Consider the following 24,636-nt stretch of genomic DNA (forward strand, 5'->3'; position numbering starts at 1 on the left):
TATCAGATGTCAGAGTTTCAAATGTTATCAGCTCTGATATTATTGATCACATTCATCATCAAGTCCCTTATTTTACTGTGATTTCAGTCCAATACTGTTTAACATACATCTTCAATCTATTCTTGTCCGTATGGGTTGTGTTTGTCCTAAAGTAGCAGCTGACTAACTTTTGCCCACTTTTTGTTTTCCTCTGCAGCGTTCTCAGTGAACAAAGATGACAGTGACACAACAAAGAAACTACAACTCGCTTCAGTTTGATTGTTTCTTACATTTTTTTAATAGAGCCGAGCACTTCTCATACAAGGTTTCTCATTGAAAAAATACAGAATCTAACAGCGGCGCAGTATCTTTCATGTTCTATCCAGAACGTCACAGTTATGAGTCAGATGTTAACATCTGGGGTTGAGGAGGAGCATATGGTCGGCATGAATAATCCACATCTCAATCAGGATTGGCATTGTGTTGGACAGATGGGTAAACACCCAAAAAGACTTTTGGGTGTTTACCATCTCAAGAGATGGTTTTATGTGTGACAGTTTCGTTGTTTTGATGTGTTTATTGTTTGTGTGAGAATAAAACACAGATATGAGTCATTGAAACCAGGTGACACCCTGGGATTTATTAAATATGTTCAGAAGATAAAAAAACATCAACTCACATTCCGGCGCATTTTTGAAACAGTTCAGGGTCTAAGTCATATGAATTTAGTGCATTTAGGACACACACACACACAGACACACAGACACACACAGAAGAGGTCACCTCCTCAAAACACTTTCACTCACACACAACCACAATCAAAACAAAAAAAAACACACACAAAACAGTCTGACGAGCGAAACACGTCGTCTTTACTAAGCATCTCTTTATCTATCACTCTGCTCATGTTGACAGTGAGCTCTGATATGTTGAATCTATACCATCAATGCTCTAAACACATTGATTTTTGATTCTTTATTCAGTCTGGGAAGTCAGGACAAGTTTTTCTGAAAGAGGAAGAGACTAGAAAACACAAGGGGTGAGAAGAAGTTTCCATATTTCAGTTGTTTGCCCTTCGATTTACGTTCTTACTATCTCTCTATCACCACAAGCTGTCGTTTACTAAATGGTACAAAAAGGAAAGTACAAAGCCAGCTAAAATACAGAGCGGTGTGTGATGGGTGTATATACAGTGATGATGTGGGTGGTGGATGTTTGCTGGCATCTCACACAGGAGTTTGAATCTGAAGGAGGCGAGGAGCCTTGGCTGCAGATATAACGATCCTCTCGTCCTTTTCTGCCTTTGGATATGTATCTAAAACTCGCTCTCCTCACATTGTATTGATTTTCTTTTCACTTTAATTCTCTTTTCTTTCCTCGACCGCCTCTTGTTATCTGGGTTGATCAACCTCTTTCTCCTACTTCTGGCGATGCCATGTAAACCTTTAAATCTCTCTGATAAAGGTAAATCAATGACGGATAATGTTAGCAATGATTGGATGGTGAGTACTTGTTGTAGCTGTTGATAATTCCCAACGCCTGCGTTGTTTACAGCTGTGATATCAAAAAACATCTTGAGACCCCATAGCTGTCTGCACAGGGTCATTTCACAAAACCGTTGTAGGTTTTTACCTTGAGACTGTTGATATTAGAATCAGTTTTCATGATGTTATCTCTGATGCTTTCAAAGTCTGAACCACTAAGCAGCAGCTACTTCGATACTGAAGTCCTGTCCTGCTCTACGTCAGCTTTAATGATCTCTGCTCTTTAGGTAAGCTCCCTGCTGCCTCGCCTGTCTCCTGCAGTATAGCACCTCGAGGAGGTGGCTGAAAGGAAATAAGATCCAGGTTTATGTTAGAGTAGGAAAGAGCAGGGGGAGAGTTTAGAGGAGGAAAAAGGAGTGGAGGAGGCAAGGGTTCAGCCAAAAAGGAGATGAAGGGAGAAGGTGACTATGGAGAGGGACAGGAGGTGGAGAACGGATGGAGTGATGAGTGAGAGGGAGGATGAAGGGAATGCTGGGTTGTCCGAGCCTTGGGGGCACTCCAGCTCGAAGCAGGGGACGGAGGCGTCTTCGTTGCCGTAGTTGGCCCAGTATTCTTCTGGGTCCAGCTTGGGGAGTGCCGCTTCATCGGCCGACAGTTCATACTTGGAAGGGATGGATTCGACGGGGGTCTTGGGGAGGTACTGAGGCTTTACAGCGGCGAAGGGGAAGGCCTTCACCGTCTCTGAGCTCTTCTGGTGCAGGGCCTTGGACGAAGATGCAGGCTTGTTTTTGGAGAACCACCAGCGGGTCTTGGTGCTGAAGGTGGTCGTGGTGGTTCCAGCCATGGAGCCGGGGTCAGCCAGGGGGCAGAGGGCGAAGTCCAGCTCCCGGAGGAATCTGAGGTCTTGGCCCTGACGCTGGGATGGGGAGGTGCACATGAGGTCGGAGGAAGCAATGCGGGCTTTGCGGAACCACTCCCACAGGGGACGAGCTTCGCAACCGCAGGACCAAGGGTTAGCATTCAGACGCAGGAACTGGATGCCCTGGACGTCTTTCATGGCCTGGCCTGGCATCTCGGCCAGGGTGTTGTTGAAAAGGTAAAGGATGGTCAGGCGGCCCAAGTCACGGAAAGCACGACGGTTGACCTGCCTGATGCGGTTGTCGTGGAGGAGGAGGCGGTCCAGGTTGACCAGGCCTCTGAACGCATTCTCAGAAAGGGCACGGATGCGGTTTCCATGTAAGAAGAGATGGGTGAGGTTGACCAGATCTGAGAAGAGGTCATCCTGCAGAAAGTGGAGCTGATTCTCCTGGAGCAAAGTCAGAATACAAGAAGATTTAGTGCTGTGGAAAAGCAGGTGGGAAAATTACAGATTCCTGGGTCTAGTTGATGGCAAAAATGTGTGAATGATTTCTGTCATTCTCTATGACATCTTGGCAGGGACTTGCTACAGAAAACCGAAAAAACACCGGATGATAATGAAAAAACTTTGAAAGATAATTTTCAGTGTACTGAAATTAATGACTGTCCAAAAAGAAGGAATTTATTAAATACTTAAGATAATCATTGAAAATGTTTTCGAAAAGTGTAAATTGTGGTTGGTTATGTTTTTTTTTTTACTGAACAAGTAACTTGGTTATATTGTGTTGGTTTTGAAGTTCTGCATTAAGATGAGTTTCATTCAGTGTTCTTATTGACAGAAGGGGCTTAGAAGTTACATTTATGGGGCTTTCAATTTATGTGGTTTAGTTGAAATGTATCTACTATTTGGTTCTGAGATCTACTCTTATAATATGTTATTGCATATTAGCTTGTAGTTACAGTTTGGTTTTATTGTCTTTGGCTTTGTTTCATCTGGGTTGAGGCTACTGCTGCTGTGTGTGTGAACATTTGTATGTATTATACACTCATTTATAGACTATGTGAGGATTTGGCAGCCAATCAATTTTCGAACCGTGACCCTTCTGTGCAAGAGTGACCTATTGTGCTTTTTCAATAATATGATGATCACAGAAATGTCAGTTTAGTTTAGTCTCTGCTGAAAACTACTTGTGGTTAAACCATTTAACATGTGCAGTATAAATGTGTCTCTGTGATGTGCAGCCTGTGTGTGGGGACCCCGTACAGTGACTGATGTGTTCATCAATCTATACTGAAACAAAAAATGTGTGTTCCTACAAACACAAGGGTGTGTTGCTGGGTACATGTCTGGATTCTGGCTGTACCTGCAAGTAGAGAAACTGCAGGCTGTACAGTTTGTGGAACAGGTCATGGGGGAGAGCGGCCAGCTTGCAGCGGTGCATGTGCAGGCTCTGCAGCTTCTCCAATCCCCTGAATGCTCCACCTTCCAGGCGCCGCAGAAGGGGGTTATCACCCAGATCCAGCTCCTCCAGAACCCTCAGGTTACTGAAGGCCCCGGCCTCGATCCATGTGATGTTGTTGCCGTATAGCCACAGCACCTGCACAGATTAAAGAGAAATTAATCATGTTTTTAGAAGAAAACTCAAAGAGTGTTCAGGATTCAAATTAAGGCAATTCAGCAGCACGCAGTGTCAGTATTTACCTGAGTTTCAAAGCCAAAAGAGTCTGCGCGAAGCTCTGTGATGCGGTTGTTCTGCAGAAAAACACGCTGCGAGTCATAGGGCACACCAGCCGGCACTATGGTGAGGTTCTGGGACTGGCAGCTGACCGTCATGGGCGTAGGGTAACACACACACAGTCTGGGGCATGCGGCCAACCCGCCTGGCTTCACCACCACCAGCCACAGAATCAGCCACAGGGTCAGTCCACCTGGAGAGAGGGAGAGAGAGAAAGAGGAGGTTATTAATGAAAATTGAAGGAACACAAGTCAAGGTCAGGTCAGCAGCAAAGGAGCATTGTTGCATTGATAAGCTCTGGATTGATGTGCACATTGTGTGTGATTCAGCTTTTGGTCTTTCTTTGCTGTTGTCTGTCAAACCTGAGGCTGAACACAGTGATTCTTTTTAGCACAGCTGTGCTCTCACCCGGGACCTGTTGATGATCCCCAGAACTTTGGTGTTCATATATAATTCACCAGATTACATTACAGAAATCATTCATCCATCAATATCCTCGTGATCACTTTACAAGGGTATCAATTATCTATTGTGTCAATATTATTAGAATAAAAAAAAGTCATCAAATAATATAGAATAAAAACTCGTTAGAGACAACAAGCAGCGATCACACGTGCTTCAGTGCATTGCATTAACCTGCTATCCTAGTTCTCAGGCTATTTCCCCCCAGAAGCTTTTCCGTTGAGTGGTACAGGAGAGAGGGCACGCGTAAAACAGGTAACCAGACCCGGATTGGTTTCGGTTCCTGTTAATATTGCAACAGCTTCTTGGCAGAGATCGGATAACGCTCACAAAAGTTTTCGCCACGGGAAAAGTACACGCATGAAATAATGATGAAGTTCCCATTCATCTGCTGCGCGCAAGATTTTCCAGCGGCTCACCTCTTGACCCTCTAACAAGTTGGACTATTAGCTGCGCTGGACGCTGAGGGAGAACCGGAGTTGGAGCCTTTTTAGGTGTAAGAGAAAACCTTTCTAGAGTCTCCGTGAGTCTTGTTTACATCAAACTGGAGTGAGAAATAAAGTTCAGTATCATGTGCGCACCAATCAAGCTCATTTATCCGTGCGTAAAAGAGATGGAGAGCCTGGATGACGAGGTTTGTGCAAACTTACTGAAATATTTACAGGAGAGTCTATACAAATTTAGAAAGCAGGTGATTTCAATAAAATGTCACCATATACATTTACAAATAGATGGATAAACCGGATACGCAAATAGCGTGCACTTGACACAGCTCATTTGCGCACCAATGTGTCCAAAAAGCGCGCACTTCTGACTCTATAGGTGACGTCCTTCTAAAGTTCTGACACCCATAACTGTAAAAAACACACTGTATTGAACCCACCAGACTGTTGACATACAATTAACATGCATCCCTGCATAAAAATGCCTGTGCGTAAAACCACAATAACATACACTCAGCAGTTAACCACATGAAGGCTGTTCTCAGTTTTTGAAATCTGTTCAAAGAACCACTGATTTACAAGCTGCAGCACCAAATCACAGAAATGCATTTACAAAATCAAGACCGTGCAGGGGCACGCTGGTGGAAAACTTACTCTTGAAGTTGTGGGCACGGGAGCTCCTCATGGTCCTACGAGCCTCCATCTCGAACCAAAGCCGAAAGCGAGTTAGCCTGCGCAGCGTGGAGATGCCTGCTTGCTGCTATCTCTGCTGAGGTTCAGCCCTGGTGATCGAGTCGCTCTGGCTTGAAGGCTGTGACGTGAAGGAGTCCCGGGTGTTTTATACCCGTAGCCGGCTCTCGCCCACAGACGTGGGCAGCGGGGGTTCCTCTCTACGTCAGCCCAGAAGGAGGGGTGAGAGTCCCCCCAGGAAGCGACAGGAAAGGCAGCGGCAGTGTGGGTGTGAATCTCTGTCCACACGGTGGTGTTACCTTAAAAAGCAACGCACCACTCTCTGCTTTTTATTTGAAGTTATTAAACATGGTTCACTGGATTTTCCGGGAAAGCCCAATATGATAGGAATGGACATATGCATGGTGGAGGTTGTTTTTTTTTTGGTTTCAAGAGTAAGAGTTTAAGAATACTTTTAGGCATGGCCACTGCTCATTAAGAAACGTGTTTGTGTGGTCACGTGCGCTCACATGGGGGTTGGGGGTGGACAGAAGGTGGGAAAACTCATTTGGCATTAAAGCCAAAATTCATTTGTCTCATTTGGTGTAGGCCAGTTTGGACACGAGCCGAGAGCCGCCTACACTTCAGAACAACAGACGGACTTGAAAAGGTGAAACCCAGCGGTGGAGCGAGATGATCTCACACGACATATGGACCGATTTCACACATTTATTAAAGCAGCCACTGTTAAAGGTCAAACTAAATGCTAACTTCTCACCTAGATGAATATTGTGCTAGTTCCTCTCCTGGCGCACCACGGTGAAGGTGAGGGCCACTGTGCCCTCTGGATAAGTCACAGAATCGCTCTCATTTTCCTTTGGCTCCAGTAAAAACGAGCTGCTGGGGAAGGTGCCTTGCAACATGCGGGCATGGACGTGGGATGGGACGGGACACGGAGGTCTTGTGAGTCGTGTCAGAGCAGGGGTGGGCTGCTTTTACTCACTAATTACGTCTGCTTTGCATGACACTGCCAGGTCCACATGATGCACATCATCTGTTCCCGAGTGAACACACACTCACCAAAACCTGCCCCCCTGAAGGTCATGTGCAGCTCCAAGCTGTGAGCGCAGCGCAGCGCAGGGCACTATTGTGGAGTCACACTGTTTTTTGGCTGAAGTGAAGTATATGAGGGAGGCAAACGTCTGTGTGACTAGTAGACCTCATGGGGACTAAAGCCTGGGCCTGATATGGCTAAAACATCATGTTTGAGCACATGGTTAGGGGTAAGATGTGTAGGTCAAGGTTAGGGTGAGGCATGAATTGGTCACGATTAAGGTTTGGGATAAGGATTGGTTAGACTGTCCACAATAAATGGAAATCAATGCAGAGTCCCAATTGGATAGGTGTGTGTGTGTGTGTGTGTGTGTGTGTGTGTGTGTGTGTGTGTGTGTGTGTGTGTGTGTGTGTGTGTGTGTGTGTGTGTGTGTGTGTGTGTGTGCAAGGTTCTTATTTCCCAGAATTCCCACTTATGAAGACTATCCAGAGTGACACTGTGGAGTATTTGTGCACACCTATGCATGTGTTTCTAACTTGAGACATGTGTTATGTAAATCATATATTATAATATATACAGACGTTTTTTTTTTTTTAGAATGTATTTCACACAACATACACGCTCACACATCCCCCTGCAGTCAGATCTGCCCTCTCACTCTCAGCAGCCTGCTGCTGTGTCAAAGTGAATCACGGGTACACTGGCATTAGAACTGGTGTAAACACAGCATGTCCTTGTTGCTGACTCCATAACCTACACACACACACACACACACACACACACACACACACACACACACACACACACACACACACACACACACACGCGCGCACACAGTGATGAAAACCTTTCAGTTTTCAGGGTCGAGAGGTGAGACATCTCCAAGAGGCTGACTTTTGATACATAAAGTGTTTTTTTTTTAAATACATTGATCAAACTAAGCGTCTTCTCTATATTCCTTTATGTGTTTCAGTTTTAATTTTTTTCTTGAGAGTTTAGGCTTGGTCGGGAATCATAACACTCAGAATTAAAGGCCAAGGTTCTGCACCTTTTTTCAAATCCAACGTAGTGCAATGTGTAGAAATTCATGAATCATACAAAATGTGGGCGTCATTTGTGGCATCGAAAGTCTGACAAGACTTTTTAACAAGACAATGAATCATTTGATATTTAATTGTTGTGTCAGGAGAGAAGCTCCAGTTTCTAAAGTTCATATTTGCAACTCCTTCAAAATCGTGGTTAAATGTGGGCATCAGTCTTTCTTTTTTCACCAAGAGTGAGGAGAAAATTAAAAAGCATTCGTATGAAATCCTCTTAACTAAGGTTTCAAAAATCTGAAGAAGTAAAATAAGAGAAACCTTAGCTGTAGATGTGTGTGCATGTAGCCACTAAAACAGGCAGTAAAGGTTAGATAGAGGCATGTTATACTGCCAAAAGTATGTGGACAACCAAACATTACATGGCGAAAAATTTAATTAATGTAAAGTAGTTTTGTTTTTATAAAGGCAAGAATAATACAGCTGCCACAGAGGGTTTTATAATCTGTATTGTAGACCTGCTTAGACCCTCCTTTCTGTAACTGTGGAGCTTCAACAGCCTCCTCTTCTCCACCAAGGCTTTCCACTGGCAGGATGATGGGACCTGTATTTACGAATTAGCTCCCAGTCAGCTTCTCTCCACATGAGTGAGGTTCAACACAGTTGTTGGGTGATACAACCAGTGCACTCTTTCAACCCAAAGCTGCCGTATGAGGCATTAGTCGTGGCCACGTTCCATTCAGATTAAAGTCTCACAGAGAATCACATTAGATGATTAAAACTATGTAAAAGTAAAAGTACATTAGTATTGATTGAAAAAATGCACATAAAAGTACCTTTGTGAGAGTTTGATTGTCGTGAATAATTATTGCATTATTTTTTTTACTGATGCTTTCACGTGAAAGTAGCATTTACTGTTGTACCTGGCGATGCCATTAGCGTTTCATGATAAATATAAAAATATATAATTGTATCCGTTTAACACTGCATTTACAGCTGTCTAATAAATGTGTAAAAAAGAGGAATATTTCCCAGTGATATGTGAAGCAGTAAAATTAGTAGGAAACTACAATAAACAGTGCAACAGTATCAGAACGTGAACGGGCCTTGAGAAAATTTAGACTACTTTCCACTCCTGAACAGCCCCAGAACACGAGTACACAAACGCGTCCACTTACATTTGTCCACATGATAAATGACATGAGCGTCACTGTGCTCATTAGTCAGGATTCATTTGTTGTGCTTATATCTGGGTAACAGCCTGAAACCCCCGAGCATCAGTCAGCTCCCTATGTTTCTACCCTTTTGTGTGATTCATTAATTCAGTATCAGATGTGTTCAGACAGCAGCTCACCACATCAGATGGAAAACAAAACATTGAAACTCGCAGCACGAGCTCATTAACGTCTCCTGCTGCTCCCATCGAAGAGAGCAGATGCAAGTTAGCGTTTTGAGTAAATTTACCAAATCTGCGTCAAGACAGAAATCCTCAGTGTTTGCAACAGATTCCGTCCAGAAACAGCTTATACACACACACCCACACACAGACACAGACACACACACACACACACACACACACACACACACACACACACACACAATCACCTCATTAACAGATTTATTTTTATCCTCCACTCCTCCCACCTTCACTTCATATCTGTCATACATTTGTTTATGCAAGAGTGTATTTTTAAATCGACTAGATACTGAGGACGATGACGCAGATGAAATGGGAAGAACCTGTCACATATGCACATGTCCCCTGCACACATACACACACACACACACACACACACACACTGGGCATGACAGACGTTGTGGGGCTTGTGGTGTTGTGGCAGAGCAGGTGAGAATTTGAGAGAGGCTGTTGTGGAGGAGTGTCCCTGTTATTTCAGGTTCAAACTCTGCGAGAGAGATTTCTCCCCCCCCCCCCCCCCAGACGATTCTGTCCTGTGTGAAACTTCTCAAGCAATGTCAGTAACAACATGACAACTCCCACCCAGACCATCAATGTGGTCTGTGGATCACTGGATAATCTGGAAGTCGTTGCGTCTGGGCTTGCTGTGATTCTTGCAGGTTTGCACTGATTCATTAAATCAGATCAGACCGACGTTAAAAGCTTTGGTCAGTTCTGCTCTGTTTAGACGATTGCGTTGCTTTTTTATTTGAGCTCCAGTCTGCTTCTGTCTTCCCACCAACTGTTGTCCATTTTCCCCTTTTCCAATGTCCTGCAAGGTTGCGCCAAAGTCACAGGACATTTTGGATGCAGTAAAATAAAAATCTCTAACTTCTCGGATGAGTTCTTTCAAGAGGTACTCAACAGATTCACATCCATAAAGTTGGGGTACTTGTGAGGGTCAGTATTAAGGACGCTGCAGCAGAGGCTGAAATATCCTCACTTTTATATCCTACCCTTCCCATAATGCAGCTCAATTGCATCTTTCGTCAGACCCTCCTGTGCTAAAAGCTAGAGTCTCTCCAACTCCACGCCCACGGTTCATGACGCAGGAGAATAAAGTAGATTCCAAGCACAATTTGAGAAAACCCTGATGAAAGAAAGGAAAAACCACAGAGGAAATAATAAAACTGTTTTCAGGCTGCGTTGTGGACTGATTGTGATGTGTCAAACTTGTGGTGTGTACCTTTAATTTGTTTATATTACTTGATGGTATATTGTTTTTTTTGTAACAATCTGAGCATGTTTAAATTTATGTAGACCTGTATGAAGATGGATAGTAAATGCAGGTTTAAAAACATGGATCTTAACAGTAATGTCGATATCAGTAATGAGGTGAAATATCTTGGACATTTTATTACTCATCAAATGACAGATGCTGGTATTTTAGGCAGGATGTTTGTACATTTCTTTTGTGCAGGTTTAGTCTGTGTACAGGCGTCTCTGTTCAGAGCATGCATATCACTATACCGCCGACTTGTGGTCAAATTTTGAAGTTGCTCATAATGATGCTGTGAGAATATTACTCAAGTGACCTAAATGGTTTGAAGTGAGTGAGATGTTTGTGGTGGCAGGAGTCTATACTCCTAAATAAATTAATTTATTTGCCGGCTCAATGACTGAAAATAAAATCATCTTGGTTTTATTTAATATTAGGCTCAGCACTACACATGCTACCAATTAGCTTGACATTAATTTATAAAGCCTATCCTCATTTGTTCTTTTGTTTGTATTTTATTCTATGAAATTATAATGTATTTTATCTGGACCCTGAGTTTGGAAAGTAAATATATCATATAATATCCTACTTGATTTCACATTTTAGTAATTTTAACTTGTCAGTTAAAAAAGACTTAAAACCTTGAAACAAAAACTGGGGAAAAGCCTTTAAATATCATCTAGTGTAAAACACAGAGTTACCAGAGATGTTTCATGTACATTCGTTTCAGTTTAATAGATTTCAATTGCATTTTTATACCACCTGTAGGTACATAATTCCTCTCAAGTTCAAAATAGAATAATGCCCTTTACTACTTCACTTCAGATCAAAAGGCATATTTCATATAAGCACAATCCTCATATTTGCATATTTATAGTTACATTTCAGCAAAGTTCTTCCAACATTTGGAATTAAAAAAAAAAAGAAAACAGAAACACTTAATTCTTTACATGTCAACATTAGTTGGCAGGTAGGAGTAGAAATTCTGCTACTGTGTTACACAAACACCAAGCACCTGAGAAGGACAGAACACATTTGTGTGTAAAACAGCTCCACTGAGAGTCCAGCAGAGGGCAGATCTGTGCTACCTCGCTAGTTTGGAGCAGTTCCCTGTAATTACAACGTAGTCACAGTGCTTCCCTGACCACCTCCGGAGGTATAGTTTGGCCAATTGGATCACAATCCATTCTCGTTGCATCATGGGTACGATTGTGGACAGGTTTGTGATCCGATCACTTAAAAACACATTTTAATGCCACATGTAAAGAGAGTAAAAGATAGCGACCTTTGCCCGAGCAGAGGGGCTTCACATTTTCATGTCTGGTGTTTGTGATTTCAGCTCCTAAATGTGGCCTACGTCTCTCTAAATGTTTCTCTTTCAGCTTTTTACAAAAACCGGCGTCATCGTTTGGCACTTTAAAGCCACCATATCCAGGGTGTGATAGGTGGCTAGCATTAAATAAGACACAAAACAGACCAAAAAACCCTTTAGCACCACATGTTGCATTGTAACCAAGTGCTTTAGAGAAGAGCTCAGATGAAAGTGTATTACAGTGTAAAAATAAAATAAAAAAATAAACTGATACATCTGTGTGAACTATTTGTAACTTATACAGATGTCCAGTCAGAGCAGGCTGGGAGCCACAGTCAATACGGCTGTGAACAAGCTTTTAGAGTGTGGCGAGCCCACTGTGACCACATTTTACTACAATCTGTAGAGCATTAATGAATGCGGGACTTTATGTCCCACATGTGGCAACACAGCCATAAAAACAAACTGAGGAGGTAACAGTGTCACTGGAGATATAAAATACAATTTAAGTTTAGTCTCAATTCACAGTCATTGAGAGGAAGCAGGGTCGGCTTGGCTCTCGGCTCGCAGCGAGGCCAGACCTCGACAGTGCAGGTAGACGGAGAGGGGATGGATGAAGGCCAACAGGCTGAGCAGCGTCAGAGCGACGTTCACCTGGAGGAGAGGCAAACATGAGGGGACGTTTCAGAGATGGTGAAGCTGAAGGCCTTGATTTACAGTTTTTCATCCGCTCTGTCGTGTACTCACATATAAAGGGTCTCCACCCAGAGGTCCCTTCACCAGAGAAACGCAGGGATACTGCAGTATGGTAAACACTGCAGACAGAGCCATGACCAGACCGTAGAGCTTCCCAAAGTGACGTGACGGGAAGCTACAAACACAAAGTGATGACGGGGCATAGAGAAATTAATCATAAGAACGCACAGAATAAGAGGAACTCATAAAACATTCCTTTAAAATCATTTACTTTTTTATTTTATTGTATTTGTAGTTTGGGGTTGTTTTCATGTGTGCAGGTGATATTAATATATAATCCCAACTCTATTATGATATAATTTCTTTTCTGTTAATATGCCATCATACAGTTAAAGATGCTTTACTGGAGGACTCAGTTGTTGACAAATACATTAATACGTAATAATAATAATAAATATATTATGAAAAGTGCTTTACAAATATAATATATAATATATAATAATATTATTCTTATTCTTATTCTTATTCTTATTATATTTGTATAGCACTTTTCAATTCAAGTAACAAAGTGTTGTACAACAAACAACATACAACTCACAAACCTCCTTGTAATCAGGGGATTGTTATTAAGGAGCCACAAACCGCTCTCTGTTGTGCAGTCATGTGTTACAGTCCTTCTTTATGACTGCCTGATTATCAGCGCAAATGTATGTTTGTAAAAATAACTCTCTCTCTATGTGTCTTTGTGTTCTTTCTGCCTTGGGAACACACTGCATAAGTGGGACCACAAAATAACTACTTGTGTGTGTGACGGTGTTCATTGATACTCACGCCACACTGATGAAGGCCGCGTTTCCACCGAAGAGGAAGGAGCGGTTGAGCACCTGCAGGATGAAGGTGAGGTACTGCAGAGGCAGGTACGGGATGGTGGCACAAACTGAGAAAAGCACGCACTGCAGCACCGTCAGGAAGAGAGAGAGCACGGTGGCCCGCAGGTCTGCCTCCTGTTCACTCTCGCCTGTAAACACACACAATGTATAAAGCATCTTAGTAAGTCAAGAGCACACACATGTTGTGGACTCTGGTGTGAGTGTGTCATGTGCTCGGGTGTCTGGACTCGTCATAATTACCCGGAGCACGAGGTTTGCCTTTGTGTCTGTCGAGGATGAGGCCGTTCCAGGGGGCGCAGAGCACTCCACACAGCTGGGAGATGGCAAAGGCATTGATGTACTTGCTCACTGCAGAGAAACACAGGCAATTAGTTTGAAGAGGATGACAAAGAGGTATTAATGGTGATTTCATGTTGTTAAGCTCACCAGTGTTTAATTGTAACCTAAACCTAAACTAAGCCCGTCTCAAAGGGCTTTAAATACAAGTAATTACTCTATAAAATTGCCAACAAGAATCAAAAAAGTGTTAATATATTAACACTAACAGTTTCAAGAAATATTTTGGCACAAGAAAAAAACAACTGCTAAAACAATAAGATGTATTTATATCGTGACCTTTCACCCAATGTCAGCTGGTGTTTGCAACAAAGAATCAATGGTATAGATAATGGATGGATATGAATGATGGTGAAAGGCAGGGACATTGACCAAGGAGCGGATCCAGTGTAGTTATGTGTAAAAGTGCAGACCAACTGGTGGAGGTGATGTGTGCAGTGTATGCGTTTACCCAGCGAGGGCTCTCCGGCTGTCAGCCCCTGCAGCATGGAGTTGAGGGTGCCGATAAACAGGTAATGTCTGAGCTGCATCACCGACAACCAGAGCAGGTGCAACACAAAGAACCTGGACAGCAAACACTCCCGGAAACTCTTCTCTGTGACAGAGGAGGGGGACGTCACATGGGACATACAGTTATTCTTTCACATCTGGATGTTTAGATCAGTGCCACAGTGAACTGCAGTCACACACGCAAACCTTGTTTCGCGGGGGCGTCCTTGTCGAGCGGTGTGTGCACGTCCTCTGTCTCCATCTGTGTGTCCCCATTCTCTGCCACTTTGGAGTTCAGGGTGGTTGATTTACCACAGGTTATCCTGACAGAGGTCAAAGGTCACAGTGGAGTCAGAGACAGACTGAGGGGACTGTGGGAATTTTTTTTTTCAATTTGTTTTTAACCGAATATGTGAGGGTTTAAGCCCTAACCCACAATAATCACTCTACAGGATATGATGGATATTTCCACAGAGAGGAGGGATGAAGGAGGTATTTATCATTGACCAGAACATTCTGTATTTTAATTTATGTATAATTCAAACAGGAAATTCTATTCCACCCAGATTTTGCCTCGTCACAAGTAAATTTTTTGGTTATTGTTGCAAGTGTAAACAAACAGGTCCTAGAAACAGCACATTCTCCCAAACAATTTACAGTAAACAGTGTTTTCTAGAGAACGCAGAGCAGAAAATCTTGAATCTAAGTCCCTCCAAGTAAGCAAAGTTGACTAAAATGCACTTTTATTATTGAAAATGTGCTTGTATCATCAATAATCCTTTAAATATTTGAAACAAATGACTTTTTATTCGGAGGTAGATTTTGCACATATACATATTTCCAGTGATTTTCCTTCTTTCTTTTGTTTGGATAGAAACACAAAATAATGAGCCATGTTTACACATGACACATGAGCACATGACACACACATGTGAGGGGGTGATGTTTGTGGCGTGCTGCAGACTCATACCCGTAGGTGTAGTGATCAGGCAGCGGGTAGGGAATGAATTTTCTGGGCATCAAGAAGAAAGTCCTGAGCACATGAATGATGCTGCAGGCCGTCAGGAAGAGGAAGGCGGATCGGAGAGAGACTCCGACCTCATGTAACAACTGCAGGAGAAAACAAGAGCAGGTAGAGATCATCTTTAGAATGTGAATTTTAAATTTTATTCATGGGAGCAGCGTGTGGATTTACTCACCTTGATGATAAAAAACAGGGCTGAGGACGAGTCAAAGGCCCCGTTATAGAGAGTGATGATTGTGGAACGATGTGAGCCGAACAAGTTTCCAACCTACAGGAGGGAAATTCACATCAATCACGACAGATGAATGTTGCGTCTCCCTCTGTGTGATTAAGGCTTTCTCTTTGCATCCATCTGTTGTCATTTGATGTCACGTAACATTATTTTGCCTGATTAGTCACTATGAATCAATAAGCCCAGAGTTTGGTCTGAGAAAAGCCCTGCACTCATATATTACTGCACTATTTATACTACTCATAAACAGTTCACTGGGGGCAGAGCCTCTTGTCTTTTGTTCCTCGAGACACTTTTATCCGGAGAACATGAGGATCTCAAAGATCATGAGGTCAAACCTTGGTTGCTTCAGTTTTGTTTTTAATGCGTCATGGGATGAGATGGAGTTGGTGGTTCTTGATCATGTGTCTATTTTTACAGAACCTTTACATGATAACATCAATGCAAACATGGAGGGCATCCAGAAATGACACAAAAAACATATATTACCAAATCTAATATATATATATAGCTAATGTCAACTTTCATTTATCAAAAAAATACAAGAATTTTCCATTCATGAACATGTGAATGTGTGTGTGAAGTACCTGCATGTTGGTGATCAGAAACAAGATGCCACCGACTGCCAGGAGGGTGAGAGCTGGGAAGAGCAGGTTGGACAGAGCTGATGGAAAAAAGGACAAAATGGGAGAAATGAGGATCCATACCTTTTATAGCTGTAACACTTCAGTCTTAATATTTGAATGTTTGTTGACACAATAAGGGCCTGACGCAGACTAATAATTATTTTTCACCTGAAGTGGAGAAGGCCACCATCAAAGTGCCCGTGGAGTAAAGACATCTAGTGGAGGAAAAAGAAATACCAGTGTTTTTATGTTGTTAGCATTTTGGATGCTTCATACTATGGAGAATTTGCATCTCAATATAGAGAATTTGATATGCAAATCAAAAATTGGGTTAAAGATGAATAGAAATCAACACTGTCAGTGATAAAAAGAAAATTGTGACACTCGATACAACAAAAACATGTTCACACCAACTTTTTATGTTCTTTTAATTTCCTTCTCTCAGCCTGTCGTAAGCCAAGATCCACCCTCAGCTCATTGCCGTCTCTTCAACTATTTGCATTCCTTAACTTCCTCCACCCTCTTTTAGTGGAAACATATGTATGTCCTCAGTACCTGTTTGTTATTGGGGTTTAGATATATCTGGGGCAATAAGCAAGGCAGTGCACGGTGTTATCTTAAAAAACAGATTAACTCCGAGCCAATGGAGGACGTCTCAGTCCCACGGACAGAAACATCTGCACGAAAAAACATGTTTCGAACACTCCTCCATCTTTAAGTGATTAATGGTCCTGTAACCTTTTCTGTTTCTTAGTCATTCTCCTGCTCTTTAGAGTTCCATTGCACTTTACTGCTGTGTTCTTTTTACTTTTCTTATAAAACACTCAACATTTAGTCTTCAGGCTTTTTAAATGTTTGCTTCGTACTCATGTGTGTGTCTGCTGAGAACATCCCTCAAGGTATTCTGATGTCTCTGTTTTAACGTCTCCATGTTTCCATGTCGATTCCCTTCCAAATCTTAACCACATAAGAGTCTTTTGAAAATGTGAGGAGCAGCCAAAGTGTCCTTGATTTCCCCAAATGTCCTTACTTTTTAACGTCTTTACTCAAAATAGTCCTTACAAAGTAAAAAGTACAAGCACACACACATGCATGCACACGCACACACACACACACACACAATATAAAGACATATCATGCTATTTCCTCGGCTCTCTCCGTGACTCCCCCTCATCTTCCTCCATGTGACAAAACAGTAAGTAAACAGATTTGTGAATCTCTCAGAGGGAAACACCACAGACAGACTGAAACTACAGCACAACACCTCTGCACAGAAGTGTTAGCTTCTCCACCAGCGGCAGACTGAGTGGAGTCCTGCTGGGAGAGAGCAGTGGCTCATCTATCGTCAGTGAAAACACATTTGGTTTGGTAGAAACGTGATGTTGATGGTAGAGGCTGCAGCATCATGATCATAATGGACATTCTGGTTAAGACACTGGAGAGTTCAAGGTGTTACCAACACAAGTGGAGCAAATAAAGAGTTTGTTGCGCTTTTCTTTCTAATGATTTTGTTTTAATCTCTTGAATACATAAGTGCCATGTTGCAGTATTAGGTGTGTAAAAGCGTGCCACTGTCACTTCAAGGTTTGAAAAGTATCCTTGACCCTGATAATTTACATTTCACTGAAGGTATGCTGTAATCATTACCTCTGCCTAGGAGGTTATTCAATTCAAGGTTATTGCAGAAACAATAGTTTGTTAGCAGGATGAAACAAAAAATACTCAACCAATTTTCATGGGGCAAGACCCAAGCATGTCCCATAAAATGTTGCTAATAAATTGCAAATAGGCCATTTTTCCAACATCCTGGATTTCTCAGATAATAATTCATCTTGATGAAATCAGGCATGTTGAAGGGACTGCTATTTATGAGTGTGGGCGTTTGGTGCAGATCTCAATAAGAATCTAGATCCAATGAATAAGAATGTGGTTTCATAAGGGGAATGTAACGCAGTGGTGGAGTGCCTTCCGAGAATAAAATGTAAAATACACGGTGCTGCAGCTGTTTGAAATGAAGTTTTGAACTACAAAATAAAAAGCAATCTTTGAACGAGTACTCTAGTGTTTGGTTATTGCTAACCGAAAGGTTTTTGTCAGATGTTTGATTGTTTTTTCTACTCTAAGAATCAAAACTTACTTCAATTCAAGTTGTGGGCAGGATGTGTTATTATCTGATGTAGATTTAGATGATGAACTTACTTACACTTTGCTAAATAGAAATTCTTGTCGCATTAAACGATCAGACATCTTGTTAGTGCACATGCAGATGAACCAAGCATGGAAACACTTTTTCTCGTTGCATCTACAGTATGTAGATGCAATATAGGAAATTGTTTGTCTCCATTTAGCATTCACTCTCATGTATTGTGTGTAAAGATGTTGCACTCACATTCCACAGAGCCGGGCCACTGTCGTGCCAAAACGGTCAAAGAGGAAACCGCTGGGCAACGTCAGGAAATTGTTCATGAAGGAAGCGATGGTGAAGACCAGCGAGAACTGCTCATCCTGTCCACTGCAATCTGCACACATGCATACACACACACACCACACCACACCACACCACACCACACCACACCACACACAGACAGACAGACACACACACACACGTCAGCAATGTCTTCTTAAAAAAATCATCATTCTTCCAACATTTTTAAAGTCGCAATGAATTTTAGACGTCAATGTTAAACCTTTTGCAGTTTACAATAATTTAAATGATTATAGATGCACAGAATTCAGAGCTGTGAATGTGAGGACATCAAACTGACCTAAGACCTGTGTTCCATTGACTCCTGTGGTGTTGACGCACAGATCGCTGAAGTATCCCTCTGTCTTCAAGACGAAAACAAGCGAAGCCCATCCGAACACAGCTCCAGCAAAACACAGACACTCCACCAGGCCCGTGGCAAAAGTGAGGCCGCGTCGCATTGACAAGCCATTCTCAAAACTAGGCATGGTCCCACACACACACACTCACTCACTCACAAACACAGAAATGCAGGGGGATAATACAGAAAATTTATATTTTCACCTGCATGGAAATTAACTGCACAAAGACACAGATCCACACACACACACACAGACACAGCACCTGAAAAAAAAAAGAGAAATATAAGTCAATGTGAGAAGCATTTAGAAAGGATTCACCTTTAAAGCATTATATTCATTTTCCTGGTAAAAACATTGACTTGCTTGACATAGAAAATGTTGCGTAAGTGAGACAGGATCAGAAACTGAAAACATCCGGGCACAAAACATCTTGCAGGGTCAGCACTTTCCCAAGAGCAAAAAATATGAGTCATAGGAATTTACATATAAACAGCAGCGAAACAAAAGTTATATTTACTCAGAAACTGGTCGGACATAAAACACACATCTAATAAAACAGGAGCTGTTACGATATGCAAGTGTTAATCTATAACAAATTAACCATCTTGTGAAGCCACAAAGAGCAAATATCCAGCAAAAGAAAAATGCACAGTTGTTAATATTCTCGGCTTTACTCAGCAACTCACTGGTATTCAGGAAAAGAAATGAATAAGAAGAGTAGGAAAAAGATGTGTTCTCGCAAAACACACCAAATGCTCTTACTCCACTTTCCTAATTTATATAGTCTAGCTCTTCTCCCTCCTCTCCCTTACCAGTTCCCTCCCTTCACAATATAACCCCCCCCCCCCCCCCCCCCTTCTCTCTCTCTCTCTCTCTAGAAAATCCCTCTCCTCCGGGGCCTACAAAAAATGAACCCTCCCACATTCCCCCAAAACCAGACACTGGTTAAGCTGTGAAAGATACTCCAGATGTGTTCACAAAGCTTCCATGGTCGACCTCATCACTCGCCAGCAGGCAGGAAGACAGGGATGCTGCAAGTACCTCATGACTTCCCATGATGCCACAGGCCTCCCTAGAGGAAAAACTGTCTGGACCCTATGACCTTTCTGCAGAATAAAATCATATTTTTACACGTATAGCTCCAGGTCGGGGCCGCCCTGGTGCTGCTCATCCCTCCCTGCAGACGGCTCTCTATGAGTTTCTTTTGTACATTCAACAAGTGACACTATCAGTGTGTTTTACTCGTCTCTTTGCATATTAGATATGGAAGACTGTGTGCAGCTGTAGAGTAACCTCTCCTTCACAGGGTCAAGGTGTTTTTCTGCCTACACATGGAGGCTTGTTCATCTACTTGATTTGGATATTTTGCATTTTAGCAACGAGTTTTGCTGCTATTCTGTCAATAAGGTTTCATCACTTGCTCCCTTAATCTCCTCTGACTCCTGAGGGGGTCCAGAGAAAGATTTTGGAGAACACGTCTACGACCTAGCTTGAGCTTTTTATATTTATAGCTCAGAAGCGTCATTGTCTCTTGGTCTGTTTATGTTAAATGTTCAATACGCCAGGGAAGACACATAGTTTGAAAGAAGAGTAAAGCTATCTACATCAAACTAGAAAAAACATGTCTGAACAGAGGAGGAGATTTAAGACACCACCTATCAGCCACATACAACACAGTCCTGACTTCCATCCCCAGGAAGTTTTACTGCAATTCACACCTTAGGACACATGACTGACAGGGCTGGTGGGTCAACGACTCAACGAAACAAACAGCAGGTGGGTCCAGCCTCTCAGGTATCCTCAACGACTCCTAAAGACCCAACCAGTTAAATACCTCCCAGCCAGTTAGAACTGAAGAAGCCTCTTGGATGAGAGGTGAAACGTCTTCAAGAAACTCAACCAAGTCCAGTTTACCTGTTTTCAGCACTTGGATGTTAAATGGGCAGCATTTATTTAGTCAGTGATGCATATCATTCACAGCTGTCAGGAGCAAGTTGTGGGTCCAGTGTCTTACCCATGGACACTTGGAATCATACTATCATCCCTTAGTTGACGACCCACTTTACTGAGCACACTGCATCAGAACGGCCTGATGCCTATTTGCATTCGGGTCTATCCTGCTTTGGCTGCTTCCATTACCCCTGTCATTAGAAGGTTGTTGCTATGCAACTGTTGCCATGGCAGATGAGCAATCAGAGCACATGCCATCACATAATCTTCATTTGCAGGCCCAGCTCTTTTTAATCTGATGTTGGTTTCTTGTGTCAGTGGGATCCAGCCAGCTGATGGTGGTCAGTGGAGATGTTGCTGGTTGTTGAGGGCCGAGATGCAAATCCCTGCAGAGAGTCCGACTCTGCTCATGAGATCAAAAAATGTATATTTAACCACTAGCACCACTGCATCATAAGACACAGTTCTCTTCAAACACTCACACCATGTGACTTCTAAAGAAGAGAGTGTGCACTTCCTGAAACCAATATTAAAAAACCACGACACCGCCACCGCAAATTTACACATCTGTATGTGAGGAAGAACAGATAGGTCCTGAATCTGAGACCCTTGTGACACTTCCTCGTTCACTATCGTCAACAAATCCCATGATCATAAAACAAAAAATGAATGCATCTGTACGGCTTTTTGCTGAAGCCACAAACTGATACAACTTCCTGTTCTGTACCACACATCCATTATTATCCAACAACTATAGAAATTCATTAAAGCCACAGTGTTGAACTGGGCTACATTTCATCTTTCATTAGAATTAACTTACCCTTACCAACAAGCAACATGGATCGTCCTTAATGCAGACGTGGAAGAGTGGGACGTTTAGATATCTGCTGCTCAGCACCTACAGTATCGATGAGTGACCTGCCCGAGGGCCCTGAGGCAACAATGAACTGCTGATCCTCTATTAACCAACCATTCCTTCCCTTCCTCTTGCAGTGTGGTCATCTGCTCTGATTCATATAATCTAACTCTGGAGCATGGACTTAGGCCTCACAGCTACATTTTGACACAGAAAGCACTTTAAACAAAGAATCATGACCTAGTGAACTGTGCTTTCGTGGTGCACGTCCCAAACAAGTTGATCATTTAATCACCCACCTGATGTCAAACAGTTAGGATTTCAGGGGCTTTTGTGGGTCTATAAGAATCCAGGTAGTTTATCACTTTACCTGTTTAGAGATCCATGCTCTCGTTTAGGTTGTGATTAGGGTTCATGACTCTGGAAAAAAATAAGAATCTCTTTTTGTTTAGAATTGAAAACACTTCTAGATTAATATTTTAAAAATCTATTTCTCCTTTGGATTCTTTGGTAGAAAGTAGGAGTGTGTGTATTGATACAGCCGATGTCCCCAATTAAAATGAAGCAGAATCATTGTGGTGTGAATCAAGATCGAGATTTTAATACGATTAATCGTGCAGCTCTAGTTCTAGGTATGGGTTAGTCATGTATAGTGGTGGGGCTAGGAGGAGCTTGGTGTTATTACAGGTCAAGTGCGTGCGTGTGTGTTTCTTTGTTTGCATAAGCAATTTCAGCACTTTCAGCACTTTCCCCTTTTGCTGTCGTGCGAAAGGGGAAAGTGCTGAAATCAGCAACTTGATAATAATATTTGTAACACAGAGATGAAACACGGGACTGATGTTTCTCGACCTTACACTCGACTTCTTCTTTCTAAAAATGTTGAGGATGAAGATGAAATGCCACATGACGAGATCATCTGACAAGTCCTTTTACGATATAATGTTATGAATGATTTTTTTCATGCATTTGATAGAGTATCGTGCATTAATGCTGTACAGGTTGGGTCCATATTGCACATTAATGTTGGTGTCCGATGTTTTGTTGGCTTCCCCTTGATGATCAAGTTATTTTTTTCAGAATTTAAGTAAACTTGAATAAATGGGTATAAAGCTTTATGTGAAATGGACTAAACTCAGTGAATGCAGTTTGATTGAATCAGCTCCACCTGCAGCGGAGGTCCGTCTGCCTTCCTGCAGGAATTTCAGTTTTCAGGGAAGGATAAATACGTCACTTCCTGCGTACGTCACGCATAACAGTCCACGCTATCAAGTGCAGACCACATGGTGAAACATTTGATGTAAATCAAATTAAAGTTGTAAAATGAAGCTTTCCTCCTGTTGGCACTGTTCAGGTGAAAAACACTCTTGTTTCTCTTCAGATCGTAAAAATCTTTTACCTTTGCAACAGTCTAAGACATCAAAGGAATCTATGACCACTGACACTGTGACATTAAAACAAACTAACAACAAGGATTTCTTTGATTATGAATCCTTTGAAGTGTTCTTTTATTTCATATTTCATATAAAAGAACACTTCAAAGGATTCATAATCCTGGGTGGAGTCAACCCTTTGATACACAACATGGGTCAAAAGTGACCCAGTTTATATTTTTTATATCTTTGCAGTGAATGAATTGCAATTCATTCAGTATTTCAGATATTCCCCAATTAACTTGTTTTTGATCATCACAAATCCTTATTTAAATTTCTTCTTTGTTACTTTTTGAATAAACATTTTTTTTGTATCACTACCCCTCTAATGCACAACATGGGTCAAAAATGACCCATATTCATTTCCTGTTATTTCATGCATGAGTGTTTCTTTACAATTCAAAAATTTGACTATAACAGTAAGTCTACGAGTGGTCAGTGCTCTCCACACTGATTTGACATTAATTCAGTTGAGACTTATGAGGCTTAAAAGGACAAACTCTGATTATAGCCTCTACTGTATCAAGGTGGTCTCACCTGACCCCCCTTAGCAGTGCCACTGCACTGAGGCGCATTATTTCGCAAGTCAAAAAGTAACTCTGCTCCTCTGATGTTTTCTAATCACTCACTTTCTAAAAACCTGCTGAATTCATATTTATGTTCCTGGATAAACGGGGCGTCGCTTCTTCTGCAACAATGAAGTTAAAACCCAGCGTTGACTCATAAACTCTAGAGCGAATCAAACAACCACAAACTATTACGGTCCACAAATTTAATGTAAATCGAATTAAAGTTGTAAAACAAGGCTTACTTCCTGTTGCCGGTCAGTGGCGCTTTCACTACACACAGACTAATAAATCTGTTCAGGCCGGGGTCTGATGAAGCCTGAGCAATTTGAGGCCGATTGGGGAATGCGCAGTGAAGTAAAAAAAAACATCCTGTTTCATGGCAAATCAGTAGGTGGCGCTATGTCCCTGAGTTAATATTGACATATGGAGCTGTTCAGGCCGGAACTCTGATCATAGGTGAAGATTTTGGTGTTATTACACACATGTAGTTTGAGGGAGATTGAACAAAGTACACTGAAGTTACAGCAATTTCGAGTGTCATGGTGATATGTTGAAATTTGACACCACGCCACTATCACGGTGCTCGACAAAAATTCACAGTTTCCATAAGACTTCATCATCAATGTCTTGAGGCCCTTCTAACAAAGTTTGACACAGTTGTGGGCAATGGACGAGGTGTAGGACATGCCAAAACAAGACATTTCCTGTTGCCACCAGGGGGAGCTGTGATTTTAAAGGAATAGTTCACCCAAAAATGATAATTCACTCATTATCTAGTCACCACTATGCCGATGGAGGGGTGGTGAAGTGTTTGAGTCCAAAAAACACTGCTGGAGTTTCAGGGGTAAACTGTGTAGCATCCGAATGCAATACAACTGAGGATATTAGGGACTTATCATCAGACTTAAAAAAGAAAACATAACATGCCTCCATACTGCTCCTGTGGTGTCACCCAAGTGTCCACAAGCACCGACATTCATATTCAACTCTTAACAAGATCATT

The 24,636-nt window shown here is 42.1% G+C and overlaps 2 protein-coding genes across 2 annotated transcripts; both read right to left on the bottom strand.

Moving 5' to 3' along the window:
* Window positions 1-589: 589 nt before the first annotated feature.
* rtn4rl2b (reticulon 4 receptor-like 2b) lies at window positions 590-5,858 on the bottom strand. Its single transcript, XM_034598586.1, has 4 exons — window positions 5,617-5,858; window positions 4,024-4,250; window positions 3,686-3,919; window positions 590-2,769 (listed from the first exon to the last, which is right to left on the bottom strand). The coding sequence occupies exons 1-4, from the start codon at window positions 5,663-5,665 to the stop codon at window positions 1,897-1,899; spliced, it is 1,383 nt and encodes a 460-aa protein (XP_034454477.1). The 5' UTR covers window positions 5,666-5,858; the 3' UTR covers window positions 590-1,896.
* A 6,129-nt stretch (window positions 5,859-11,987) lies between these two features.
* slc43a3b (solute carrier family 43 member 3b) lies at window positions 11,988-22,293 on the bottom strand. Its single transcript, XM_034598179.1, has 13 exons — window positions 21,599-22,293; window positions 18,768-19,090; window positions 18,392-18,521; window positions 16,171-16,217; window positions 15,964-16,040; window positions 15,320-15,412; window positions 15,091-15,230; window positions 14,328-14,443; window positions 14,083-14,226; window positions 13,536-13,643; window positions 13,237-13,423; window positions 12,457-12,580; window positions 11,988-12,363 (listed from the first exon to the last, which is right to left on the bottom strand). Exons 2-13 carry the CDS (start codon window positions 18,952-18,954, stop codon window positions 12,238-12,240), a joined length of 1,479 nt encoding a protein of 492 aa, XP_034454070.1. The 5' UTR covers window positions 18,955-19,090; window positions 21,599-22,293; the 3' UTR covers window positions 11,988-12,237.
* Window positions 22,294-24,636: the final 2,343 nt, after the last annotated feature.

This window comes from Hippoglossus hippoglossus, chromosome 10 (genome assembly GCF_009819705.1).
Source record: "Hippoglossus hippoglossus isolate fHipHip1 chromosome 10, fHipHip1.pri, whole genome shotgun sequence".
NCBI classification, from domain to species: Eukaryota; Metazoa; Chordata; class Actinopteri; order Pleuronectiformes; family Pleuronectidae; genus Hippoglossus; species Hippoglossus hippoglossus.